This window comes from Silurus meridionalis, chromosome 3 (genome assembly GCF_014805685.1).
Source record: "Silurus meridionalis isolate SWU-2019-XX chromosome 3, ASM1480568v1, whole genome shotgun sequence".
Taxonomy (NCBI): domain Eukaryota; kingdom Metazoa; phylum Chordata; class Actinopteri; order Siluriformes; family Siluridae; genus Silurus; species Silurus meridionalis.
In genome coordinates, this window is record NC_060886.1 from 5,950,890 (window position 1) to 5,965,502 (window position 14,613).

General features: G+C 37.9%; 1 protein-coding gene across 1 annotated transcript in view; it reads right to left on the reverse strand.

Moving 5' to 3' along the window:
• Window positions 1-14,613, reverse strand: part of znf385b (zinc finger protein 385B) — a 96,591-nt gene that overhangs the window by 17,731 nt on the left and 64,247 nt on the right. Inside the window, 1 exon segment of the mRNA XM_046845653.1 lies at window positions 4,398-4,677. Within this exon segment, the coding sequence (XP_046701609.1) occupies window positions 4,398-4,677 (280 nt within the window).

The window sequence follows — 14,613 nt, forward strand, 5'->3', positions numbered from 1 at the left end:
TTTAACGTCACAAACAGGCGATTTATAACTATAAAGAAGTACGTGCATAATATAGTGCAACTATAACCTGATGGAAAATGTTAACTCTAAGATGGTATAATTGTGGTAATAAGGATGATATGATATACAGTTTTCATGCTGCTTTTATAGAGAAATGTAGAGAAATTCATTTCATTTCATTCAACTGCTGATCGCTGCTGAAAAACAAAAAACAATAGAAACAGAAATTCCCATTGCTTCCACTACAAATAGCTTTTTACATTAGCTGTTAACCATCACCAAATGGTTTCTATTATGTAGTGTGTTAGTGTACATCATTAAATTCTCCTAATCAAACTATAGAAACCAGTATAAAAACATACTGGAATATAAATGCTAATGGTCTGCATTGGAGTCCAGTAGACAGCAACATGTCATCTACAAGTTGCCAAAAGTTTGATCCTAATTAATATAAGACAGTGGTCCCCAACCCCCAGGCCATGGACGTGGGTCAATTGGTACCGCACACAGAAAGAATACATAACTTACATTATTTCCGTTTTATTTATTATCTGATTCTGAACGATGTTTTATTTTGGAAAATGACCGGATTCTCTCCGCCACATCTGTCTATGACTTACTCTTGATGCATGTCATGATGCCTCGGTCACATGTCTTACCTCCATCCACTACCTTCTTAAAGGAGCTGCTCCGGCCGCTAACACACAATACATTACTGCTAAATTCAAACCCCCAAGCGAGCAAAATAAACAAACAACAATACGGTGGATTCACGTTTATTATTATATTTAAAAAATACCAGTTTTTATGCTCGTATCATTTTATTTTGCTGTATTTATCCGCCACACCTTAATGGCCGGTCCGTGAAAGTATTGTCTGACATTAAACCGGTCCGTGGCGCAAAAAAGGTTGGGGACTGCTAATATAAGGTATACTGTAACATGTCACCATTAAAAGGCAACAAATTCCCAGCAAAGAACTACATCAATATACATTCCATTAAAACCAATAGAATTCTCATTCTAACCATTACAAATTGAATGAGTGTTTCAATTAAATTTTTTTCACCATAGGTGTGTCTACGATGCGATTTACATCTTGATTTTGAACACAATTTTTAATGCAATTTCGATGCAATAAAAAAAAAAAATTATGCCATGGAATTAAATATGGTACAGATAGTTTAAATGTATTTCTTTGGTTCGTCAATGTTCTTAAGTGCCTTCTGACTTTTAACTCATGGCTCTTTCACAAACACGCCTTAGTAGTTAAAAAAAAAAGAACGAAGAAATTAAGTAAGAGGTCCTTTTTCTGTTGTATCTCCAGTATGATGCAGCTCTACCTCTGCCATGTTAATCTGTATTCTATGTGACTCTCAGGACACGCCTCGGCCTCCGTAGTGTTGTGATGTGTCATATTCACGTAGCAGCGGCGTTGCTGAGAGAACGCGCTCGAGAAACGGTTTAACGACAAGAAATCAATCTACATATCAAAAATTTTTACAAATTATTGATGACTTTCTAAATAATAAAAGTATAGCACAGTATAAATATAATATAGTATCTCCTAATAGTTATATAAAAAATAAATAGTTTTTTACCAATGCAAATATGTTAAACGCATTGCGATAAAAAAATGGCAACACTTTTTTTTTAAACGATGGATCACATCGTTAACTTTTATGCAATCAGTGAATCTTACCATCCCTGGTGTCTACATATTCATTTTGATACCGCAAAAGATTTATCGCATCATGTGTCTTTGCCAGAAAAGAATGAAAAGATCTTCTGATGTGATTTTCATGCCAGAACTGCTAAATAAAGCCCTTAGGAAAGAAATGGATGCATCAGAAGCGAGTTTGAATCACATTACCATGATATCAGTGTTAAGAACTTTGTATAATAACACACCAGGTTTAACACTACTGTTCCTACAATGTTGGCACTGTGAGAGATCCTCCACCTCCATACAGCTCAATTTAACCACTAGTGACGCCCACAAGCATTGACATGAAGTGTGAATGTTTCACATTCCTCCATATGTCTACTATAAGCTGTTGTACTATTCTTTTAGAAACCTTGTTGATTCTAACATAACAGTAATGATGAATCTCTGAGTTTGTCTGCACTAAAAAATAGTTCTTTAGACATTTTTGTACCACTTGCAGACTTTTTAATGTAGTAAGTGATAGGTTTATTGCAATAAATCCAGAAAAGTATGATTATGTAACCATATTTTCCAGTTCTGTTTAAACCAAATCCCCCAAAACCATTGACCCAAACCATGCTCATGTAACGAATCCTATGCAAATGTTAATGTCAAGAAAATTCAACGTTTGAGAAGCTTCTTATTTAAGGTAAACACTAGTGAATCTCCATTTATGAACTGTGTGCTCAGTGATGCTTCATGCTTACATCTAAACAAGTACCTGAGGGCTGGTTATGCTTTATTGCACCTATGAATAGGTTTGTATAATACCCCTAAGTGTATGAATGTGTGTGATAAACTGATGTCTTCATCCACTATGGATGGTAAGATTCACCGATTCGCATCGGTGCTTTGGCATAAAAGTTAATGCAGTGTGCATCGGGTACAAGTTGGCATTTGTATCTCGCGTGCATCATTTTTAACATATTTGCATAGATAAAAAACTATTTACCATAATTTCCGGACTATTAAGCGCACCCAAATATAAGTCGCACCCACTGAATTTGACAAAGATTTTTATTTTGAACATAAATAAGCCGCACCTGTCTATAAGCCGCACTAATGAACTTTACACAGGCTTTAATGAAAGACAGTGCCTGTTACACGGCTTGTATCTAAACAGAAGCCTACCAAGAAAGTCATTGTTCACCGTCTTCCTCCTTCCTTCCACAACTATTTCTCTCGAGAGTTTTTCTTTTGGCATCGTCGTGCGTTTAAAAATCACCATCGATGAATCTTTTCTCCTGATGCCGTGCAGCTCAGAACACAGGTAAAGTGTGTTTTTTCATACCTGTTGTTTTCAGCGTGATGAATGATTCGCATTTCCTGTAGACAGTCCGAGTGAGCGACAGGTCAAACATCAGAGGAACCTCATCCATATTTATAATGTGGTACGGCCCGATTCAGTGGGAGCGCATCTGATTTAATATAAAGAATTTCATTGGTTCACCTGAACCCGTTCCACAATTTCATTGGTCTAATGTTATGGGGTTCAGTTTTTTGGCTTGAAGTTTGTGAAACCGGAAAAAACCCAGGAAAAATCCATAAATTAGCCGCTTCATTGTTTAAGCCGCGGGGTTTAAAACTTGAAAGCTTTAAAAAAGTAGCGGCTTATAGTCCAGAAAATACGGTATTTGTATCTAATTGTTAGTAGATGCGCTATACTTTTATTATTTAGAAAGTGACCAGTAATTTCTCACCAATATTTAACATGTAGGTTGATTTCTCCTCGCTAAAATGTTTCTCAAGCGCGTTCTCTTGGAAATCACCGCCACTACGTGAATATGACACATCACAACACTACGGAGGCCGAGGCGTGTCCTGAGAGTCACATAGAATACAGATTAACATGGCAGAGGTAGAGCTGCATTGTCCTGGAGACACAACAGGAAATTAATATCTGTTTTTATTGAACCTTTTTTCTTTGTTTTTGTTGCACAACAAAGAAGTGTTTGTGAAAGGCCCATGAGTTAGAAGTCAGAAGGCACTTAAATAAATCAATAATTTGCTGTCTGTCTGAACCAAAAGAGTGAACTATCTGTACTATATTGAATTGTATGGCATCATATGTTTTCCCATTGTATCATATTGCATTGAATCGCATTGTGTCGAATCAAATGGAAATCGGATCGGCCAGCATCGTAATAGGGGTGAATCGTATCACATCGCATCGGTAGCTGCTTCATACTCTATGTACCTTTAATGTATTCTATCGTTGGCTATGCATCAAGATGTGAATTGCATCAGCCTCAGTTACGGAGATGCACATCCCTACCATCCACTTTCTAGATTCCCAGCCTTGTGCCACACACACACACACACCCTACCAGTGCATGGAAATATTTTCCAAATGAAAGTCTGTGGCGTACAAAAGGTTGGAGACCCCTGCTTTAGAATATACCCCACAACTTTATGAAGCATGTGGAGGAAACCATACTTATAAAAGACAATCTTGCTAATGGGCTCATTTAACAAAGAAGCAATTACTTGCTTGCTAATTGCTTTGTAATCTCCAGTCCCATTCTTCCTTTCACACATACACACAAATTAGATTTAGAAGCACACACACACACAAAGAGAGAAGAATGATTGAGAACAAGAGCTTATGTATTCAGCCTGGAGGATCATACAGAGTGTGAGGAGAGAAAAAGGAAGAGTGCAGATGATGAGAACAAATAGTCAAGATTAACCTGATTGGTCAGAAGAACTGTCAGTGAGCATCGCAGAACAGTCAGGGGCAGGAGCAGGGGCAGGAACAGGAGCAGGAGCAGGAGCAGGAGCAGGAGCAGGAACAGGAGCAGGAACAGGAGCAGGAACAGGAACAGGAGCAGGGGCATTGGAAGGACCGGTGCTGACTAGCTTGGTGCCGTTGTCTGAGCCAGCGCCGCCTTTCTGCTTAGTTTTCGTGGACTCTTGTGCTTTAAGCTTCTTGGCATGTTTACTCCCTCTGTAGTGTGCCTCGGCTTGGGTCTACAAAGGAGAACAGATGAACCATGCAAATGAGACACATTTTCAGTGACTGGCATCATAGATGTCAAACACACAGAAATACATGCACACACATACACGTCCAATCTGGAATGAGATCATGGTATTTAGAGATTAAGATTCTCAGAGATTACAATTGATTCAAAATCCACTTAAATACTGTGTGATGTGATTATATCCGGAAGAAGATGGGAAAATGCTGCCAAACGGTACTGTAACTGAATACAGGTTTTTCATACAGCCAGAGAGCAAACCATGACAATAATAGTCTCTTGAAAATTCTTCCACTTGTATTAACCATCTTGTTAGGAAGCCATGATCAGAGCACAGGGTCAGTGGTTATAAACAGCCACTGGAGCAGGTGGGTAAAGAGTCTTGCTCCAGGGTGCAACAGTGGCAGCTTGATGGTGCTTAAACTCATGACCTTCTAATCAATAGCTCCATCACTGTAACCTTTAGAGTTGGTTGAAATGTCTACAATAATGCTCTGTAAACATACACAGAAGAAAATATACACCGCATAAATCCGGAATTTCATTGCCCCCAGCCGGTAGTGAGTGTGAAATTAACTGTATTATGTACTGTTACTGGGTAAATGAACATCATTACATAATCAAAGTAGTTCTCCAGTTTTCTCCCTACTCTTTAAAAACATGCACAAAAGTTGGCACACAATTGTATATGATGTCTTGGGGTATGATACAATTCAATAGTCCCTTCACTTGAACTAGAAGACCCAAACCTGTTCCAGCATGACGGTGCCCCTGTGCACAAAGCCAGCTCCATTAATATATGGTGTACATGGTTTGGAGTAGAAGATCTCTTCCTAGACAGCTTTGACCTTAAACCTATTGAACACCTTGGGGATGAATGTGAATGCTAAATGCACCCCAGACCTCCTCAAATCACCTACATCACTACCTGACTTTATTTACACCCTTGTGGCTGAATGAGCACAAATCACCACTCCAAAATCTAGTGGAACATCTGCCCCAGAGGAGTGGAGGTTAAAAACACATATAGTCAGGTGTCTATGCATGTCTGTCTTTAGAGAATATATATGTAAGGGATGGTAATATTCACTAATTCGCACCAGTGCATCGGCACGTGATGCACTTAGGCGTGTCCTGAGAGATAAAATATAGATTAACAAGGCAGAGGTAGAGCTGAGTCTTCTGTAGACAGAACAGGAAAATAACATCTGTTTTTTTGTTTTTTTGGCACTACGTTATTATGGATATGATCATCCCTATTATATGTACATATGGAAATGTATATATGTTTGAATAATGTATAATTTAAATTGTTACCTATTTTTTTTTACAATTTTAATGTGGTTTATGTTGTTTTCTTGCTGTCCTGTGATTATACTGTATGATGAAACTAATGACAAAATTCTAGTTAGTAGATAATAAAAAAACTACTAAGGTAAAATTCTAATCTATCAGAACGATAACTTCCGCTTTTCTCAGTGAAACACTTTCTAGAATTAGCATGGGATAAACTTGATCACAAAACGCTGAAATCTGACTTAAACAGACCTGAATAGTCCACAGTCACAGAGAGCAAATCTTTACGAGCTCATATTAAAGTGCAGTTCACTTTCAGTAGTGGATTTATACGGGAAAAATGGGCACTTAGAAAGGATTAAAAACCTTTTGAGTTTCAGTCTGCTAGCTCTTTACGCTGCTTGCATTCTCGTTTCCACCAGATCAAAGTGGCTAAGTCTCTGAGGACTTCAAATGCAGACGCTCTCTCTGTCGCTTTATTCTAACTGCACGGCTCGCAGGTTTCACGGTGTTTGGACAAACCCTAAGAGATTTCTAGTTATTTCTTTACATCACATCTGGAGATTCTGTGTAATTAACCTTTTCTCATCCTCCGGTTTCCTTATCTAACAATTTGTCATTCTCTGACTATTCTTATCTGCGTTATATAAGTCTGCAGTTTTTATAATCTGCCACAATCAGCATTTTTTTTCCTCCCCAAGTTTCTCCATAAGACATGGAATGAATGTATTTCTCGCTCTACGACCTGTCAGCGGCTACAAAGCTGCGAAACTGCGAGAAACCCCTGTCAAGAGCTGATAAATTGGGGCCATTATGAGAATAATGCAGCAGCTCAGCCCGCATTATCTTTCATTGCTTTTCCCCTACATTTACAACACTCTGCAGTGTAATAAAAAGGCAAACACGGTTATTTCAGATAGGACGTGGCCTGCTTCTATTGAAAGATGCATAACTTTCCCAGTCAGTACGCAAACTCACTGAGTCAAAAGAAGTAAAGGCAAACATTGATTATGAAGACGCGTGCTGCTGATGCAATCGTGGAATAAATAAAAAAATAACTGCCTGAGAGAAGTGCTCTTTCTCGCTTTCAGACTATAAAGTAGCATTTCACAGATTCAGTCTAATCCAGTCTTACAAATTCCACTGATTCATTATGAACTCTTAGAAATTCTCTCTCTCTCTCTCTCTCTCTCTCTCTCTCTCTCTCTCTCTCTCTCTATATATATATATATATATATATATATATATATATATATATATATATATATATATATATATATATATATATATATATATATATATATATATATATATATATATATATATATATATATACATATATATAATCATCTTCTTCTTCGGTTGCTCCCATTAGGACACTACTCTGTCCTCTACATCTGCCCCTTTTAAACCAACTACCTGCATGTCTTCCCTCACCACATCCACAAACCTCCTCCTTGGTCTTCCTCTTTTCCTCCTTCCTGGGGGCTCCATCCTCAGCATTCTCCTACCGATATACCCCATGTTCCTCCTCTGCACATGTCCAAACCATCTCAATCTCGCCTCCCTCACCTTGTCTGCAAAACGTCCTACATGCGCTGTCCCTCTAATAAGCTTGTTTCTAATCCTGTCCATTGTTGTCACTCCCAACGAAAAACCTAAAAAAAATTCAGCTCTGCTACCTCCAGCTCCGCCTCCTGTCTTTTACTCAATGCCACTGTCTCTAAACCAGACAACATCTCAGGTCTCACCACAGTCCTGTAAACTTTCCCTTTCACTCTCACAGATACTCTTCTATCACAAATCACTTCTGCTATCACTCTTCTCCACCCACTCCACTCTGCCTGTACACTTTTCTTCACTTCTCTTACACACACTCCATTACTTTACACTGTTGACCCCAGGTACCTGAACTCCTCCAACTGCATCAGAAACTCTCTTTACTTACACTACACTCTTACTGTACTCTTCCTTCAGAATCACCCCTACACCAATTCTCTTTCCATCCACACCATGATAGAACAGTTTAAACCACCTCCAATGTTCCTGACCTTCCTCCCTTTACACTGGGAGAACTGAACACACAACATATCTACCTTTCTCCTCTACATCATATCAGCTATCTCTCTCCCTTTACCAGTCATCTTCCATCTCTGTAGTCCTCTTCCTTCTCTCCTTCGTCCAACAGTAGTTTACATTTCCACCTGTACCCTGTTGACTAACATTACCTGTGGTGGTCGTTGGTAACCTGGTATGAAATTTAGATTTGTGATCCGCATATTTGATTTAGCACATGTTTTATGCTGGATGCCCTTCATAATGCAACACTCCCCATATATCAGGGCTTGGGTTTAAATATATATATATATATATATATATATATATATATATATATATATATATATATATATATATATATATATAGAGAGAGAGAGAGAGAGAGAGAGAGAGAGAGAGAGAGAGAGATACCGAGCACATTATGAGTGGTGAAGAGAATAACACTGATTATCTCTTTATCATGGCACCTGTTAGTGGGTGGATTTATTAGGCAGTAAGTGAAAATTTTGTCCTCAAAGTTGACGTGTTAAAAGCAGTAAAAATGGGCAATTGTAAGGATTTGAGCAAGTTTGACAAGGGCCGAATTGTGATGGCTAGACGACTAGATCAGAGCATCTCCAAACCTGCAGCTCTTATGAGATGTTCCCAGAATGCAGTGGTCAGTGTCTATCAAAAGTGGTCCAAAGAAGGAACAGTTCCTGCTCCTGTAGCTCAAATTACTGAATAAGTTAATACTGTTAATGCTCGACGGGTCTGAACTGTTTTGGCAGCAGAAGGATGCAAATATTAGGCAGGTGGTCATAATGTTATGCCTGATCTGTGATCATAACCTTTTTCCTGTTCGTTCAGTGTATATACAATTTATTTAAATATTTGTAATTCTGATTTGAGGTAATTCTTTCAGAATAATTTCAAAGTTAGCCGTTTCTGATAAGAGGCCATTGTTGTTAGCACAAGTACAATGGAATTCAATAGGAAAAGTGTTTCACCGATCTCACACAAGTGGTATAAAGTGATAGCAGGTAGTTTGACTGTTGGCTCCTTCAAAAGCTTTTGTTCTCACTCTCATTTTCCACTTTTGAAATTCCAAGTTATATTTATGAGAAACCCAACGTGGTAGTAGTGGAGACAATGGTAGAAATTCATGCAACCTGAACTAAAATAAAATGTATTAAAATCAAATTAATACCGACTGACTGACTGACTGTGACTATTCCTCTTTTCTTGTTCACTAGCTCCTTATCAGCAAGAATCAATAGCATATTACTAAAAGAAAAAGCAAGTGTATTTGTAGAACTTAAAATGATGGTGGAAAAGTATTACTCAAAGTCCCATAATCAATTTCTGCTTCAGAGAATCCGGAAAGTACTCACAGTGCTCCACATTTTTCACATGTTGTTACAGCCTTAATCCAAAATGGATTAAATTAATTATTTCCCTCAAAATTCTACAAACAATACCCCATAATCACAACATGAAAGTAGTTTATTTAAAATATTTTTAAATGTATTCAAAAATAAATAAATTAAACAAAAACCAATTAAAGCCTTAAGTCTTATTGATGCTAAAAGCTTGGCACAAGCTTGAAGTTTCTCCCATTCTTCTTTGCAGAACCTCTCAAGCTTAATAAGGTTGGATGGGGAGCGTCTGTGCACAGCTATTCTCAGGTCTCTCCAGAGATGTTCACTCGGGTTCAAGTCTGGGTCTGCCTGGAAAACTTAAGGACATTCACAGAGTCATCCCGAAGTCACTTATTTGTTATCTTGGCTGTGTGATTAGGATCACCCCAGTCTGAGGTCCAGAGTGCTCTGGAGCAGGTTTTCTTCAAAGATGTCTCTGTACTTACTGCATTACTGCATAATTTTTTTTTTTATCCTGACTAGTCTCCCAGTTCCTACTGCTGAAAAACATCCCCACAGCATGATGCTGCCACCACCATGCTTTAATGTAGGGCTGGTATTGGACAGGTGATGAGCGGTGCCTGGTTTCCTCCAGACATGATGCTTGGCATTACGATAAAAGAGTTCAATCTTTGTTTCTCATGGTCGGAGAGTCCTTCAGGTGCCTTTTGGCAAACTCTAGGCGGATTGTGCTTTTTACTGAGAAGGGGCTTACATCTGGCCACTCTACCATACAGGCCTGATTGGTGGAGTTCTAAAGAGATGGATGTTCTTCTGCAAGGTTTGCCTCTCTCCACAGAGAAACGCTGGAGCTCTTTCAGAGTGACCATCCGATTTTTGGTCACTTCCCTGACTAAGGCCCTTCTCCCCCGATCGCTCAGTTGGCCGGGTGGCCCAGATGATGGAGTCCACTGTGCTCATTGGGACCGTCAATGTTGCAAAAATGTTTCTGTTTCTTTCCCCAGATCTGTCCCTCAATACAATCCTGTCTCTGAGGTCTACAGACGATTCCTTGGACTTCGTGGCTTGGTTTGTGCTCTAACATGCGCTGTTAACTGTGGGACCAAATATAAACAGGTGTGTGCCTTTCCAAATCATGTCCAATCAACTATTTTTACCACAAGTGAACTCATATCAAGTTGTAGAAACATCTCAAGGATGATCAGTGGAAACAGGATGCAGGATGCAGGATGAGCTCAATTTTGAGTGTCATGGGAATGGCTGTGAATACTTATGTGAATTTGATTTTTTTTATTATTACTATTTTTTTAATTTGTAATAAATTCCCCAAGATTTCAAATCACCTACTTTCACATTGTCATTATTGGAGTTTGTTTGTAGAATCGCGAGGAAAATAATGAATTTAATCCATTTTGGAATAAAGCTGTTACATAAAAAATGTGGAAAAAGTGAAGTGGAGTGAATACTTTCCGGAGGCTCTGTATAAGACATGTCTGACACATTCTCTGAAAGGTGCATGGTGGTATTGATGATGCTATTAGCATCAAGGTTTGAACTTTTGAAGAGGTGACAAAGATCGAGAGACTTGAGTGCCAGTGTTTCAGACAGACCTGAAACAGGAGCTAATTCTTAGCGGTGCCATGATCAGGTAGCTGAAAAGCATTGTGGATAATGCAGGGAAACTGAAAATAGGGTAGATGAAATTTTAACAAAACTGTAAATAAAAAAACTAATACTTGAACGCCACTGCAGATTAGGTTAATTATACATATTAGGTATGCAAGTCACTCATTGTCTTCAATTAAGATCTTTTATATTATATATTTTATATTTTATATTTTATGTTGGCTGATTTTCCTTTAACAGAAGTCTATTCTTGTATTATTATTATTATTATTATTATTATTATTATTATTATTTCCATGTAAATGAGCAAATATCATAACTCAGAACATGCTTTAATGCAAATAATATGTTAAGTGGGTGGTGCTTGATTTCCCAAAATAAAAAAGCTGAATCATCATTAATGCTCAAACCCCAGCTCATATGTTGTATGAAAGGGTAAAGATTTACAAAGAAAACAGTTGATCTGTCATTCCTGGCTCATCTTAATTTCTACGCTACTTTGATAAATAATGTCTGATATGGAGCCATGTTGGATTTAGTCTTTGATTGTTTAGCTTTAATCATGAGGAAAAGTGTGAGCTGTCAGCAAACCATTCTGTTCACAGACCCAGTTTTTTTTTTTTCCCTCTTCAAAAGATAAATATATTTCAATTATTCTCTATTACTAATCATATTTAATACCTTCATGCTATTCTGAATAGATAGATCATTTTTAAAACATTTTATTTAAATAACAATGAACATTGTCATGAAGCAGATTTAAAGATATCTGGATAGAAATAGTGATTTATCCAGAAAAAGAACGAGCCAGAGGAGACAGTGGCTAAAAAAAACAACCCTGGGAGGATATTAATAATTCAATAACATTCGATTCAATTTTATTTATTAAGCACTCTTAACAAAGCAGCTTTAAAGAAATAAATAAATGAGAAAGAAACCTTGAGAGGAACCAGATTCAGAGAATCATGTGCACTTTTGAAATATCTTCAGTTTCAAGTTTAGATTATCTTTAAGTCTATAAAAAAACCCAGGTGAAGCACTACATTGAACAATGAACATTTGTGTACTTGAGTAAAAGTACTAATCCACTGCTTGAATATGAATCCGGTCAATGTTTTGACTCCTCTATTTCACGAAACTACTTGAGTACAAGAATTTTCGCTTTGGAATGGACTTAAGAATCAAAAGTGAAAGAAGTGATCTATAAAAACACTATATGGACTATTGGATTGGGGCAGCTCAACATTTCAGTCATATATACCGTAATTTCGGACTATAAACCCATATATAAGCCGCACCCACTGAATTTTACTAGTATTTTTATTTTTAACATAAATAAGCCGCACCTGTCTATAAGCCTAAACAAGTCTAAACTGAAACTAATGAACTTTACACAGGCTTTAACGAAAGACACGTTACACACGGTGTAACGGGTGAAATATGTTGCGCTTCCTTTAGGAGCATAGCGGTATTTTGGGAATAGCATGCACTGCATTCTTCCGCTATTACTGCATGTGTGCAAGACCGAGGATTATGTCCTTATTATTTTCTGATGCTCATTTCTAAGTTTCTTTGGCTTGAAGTTTGTGAAACCGGGAAAAACCCAGGAAAAATTAATAAATAAGCCGCTTCGTTGTTTAAATCGCGGGGTTCAAAACGTGGGAAAAAAGTAGCGGCTTATAGTCCGAATATACGGTAGTTGTTTGCCAAACTGTTGGAGGCACAAAATTGTAAAGTATGTCTTTGGATGTAATAGAATAAAACTTTCCATAAATTTGAACTAGAAGACCCGAACCTGTTTCTGCATAAAAGAGGCTTGTGCACAAAGCCAGCTCCTTGACTATATGCTTCACATTTGTTGGAGTGGAAGATCTTGAGTGGTCTGCTATAGAGCTCTGACCTCAACCTTATTGAACAACTTCGAAATGAATTGGAATGCTGACTTCAGCCTGACTGCATGTTCTCAGAACAGTGAAGGTTATTATAACAGCAAATAGGGATTAAATGTGGAATGGAATGTTCAAGAAGCAGATATAAAATTTATAGTGTATATGTGTATAATAAATGCTGTTCACCTTTCTATTCTCCTGCTCATTAGATCACTTTAAGGAGAGAGTTTTTTTTATACAGAAACACATCAAGAGGACCCTCCACACCAGAGCCATGGGGTTATGCTTTAGTGGAGTAAAAAAGTTTCCCATAATTATAAAGTATAAATATACACTATATTGCCAAATGTTTGCAGACACCTGTTTATGAGTATGATGTGAACTTTTTGAGCATTGCATTCTAAATTTAGTCTCAATATGCTCTTATAATTCCCTCCACTCTTCTGGGAAGATGTTCCACTACATTTTGGAGTGACCTTGTGGAGATTTGTGCTTATTCAGACACAAGGGTGTTAGTAAAGTCAGTGATGTAGGTGAGGTGCAGTAGGGTTGAGGTCAGAGCTTCTTAGCAAGAGATCTTCCACTCCAACCCATGAAAACCATATTTTGTGAAGGGAAAGTTTTAAGGTACTAAACCCTATACAATTGTGTGCCTTCAGCGTTGTGATAACAGTTTGGGAAAGCCAACATATGGCTGTGAAAGTCAGGTGTCTCAATACTTTTGTCCATACAATGTAGATAAAGTATAGATATATATGTCTTTAGATGCGGTAGCATTAGATTTTCCATTTAATTGGACTAGAAGCAGTGGCGGGCGGTCAGGGCCAGCAAAGCCTTCTCTGCTGGCCTAAACACTATCAGAAGCACTGACCTACATTTACAACCTAAATTCTAATATCTGTTTCATTAAATTTTATTAATTTTTTCCAACAGTCTATTCTCTGTAGCGTTTCTCTTTCGGCTGCACTTCGTCCAGTACGTGTATGTGGATATTAGATTTTTTTCTCCAATCAGATTTCAGCCTCTATGTGCTGCCAGGCCAATTTAATCTGCTCAGGGCCTTTAAAGTCAGTACTGCTGAGCTTTTTATCATTGAGAATATTACAAACAGGTCTGTTTCTTTAACCAATCAGATTTCATATTCGCCTCACAGAATAGCATCAGCATTTTTCCGTCCTCTGATTGGGTGGTCAGAGGGAAACTGTTACAGCAAGTTCGACTGGCAAAACACATGTGTAGCTCTGCACACATTAATACATCAGAGTTCAACTTTTTTATGCCTACGGAGGAAGACAAATTGATTTGGTCTCGGACATACTTAAAAATCCATTTTGAAGAAAAGCTAGACATCAGCCAACCCTGAAGCTAGCGTGTCTCAGCCTGAAAGTGTTTGTTCTTCACTTCCAGACCAGTGAATACGAGCGGTACCACTGGATTACAGCCTCTGAGGAGCTCTGCAAATTATGAGTCTGCATCTCTGGTGAGTAGGTTGTATTTTATTTAGATATTTCATGTTTTTGTCATGTTATTAGACAAATATTGATTTTGAACTGTTTCAGATGATGTAGGTGCACAGTTGTGGTTGTAGTGTAGAGGTTTGGAGCTTGCTTTAGTAAAATGGTATTCACCCTCCATATGCAAAATGTCTCTCTTTCTGCAATGCCACGCATTGTTATATTGCGATTTTGTATAGTA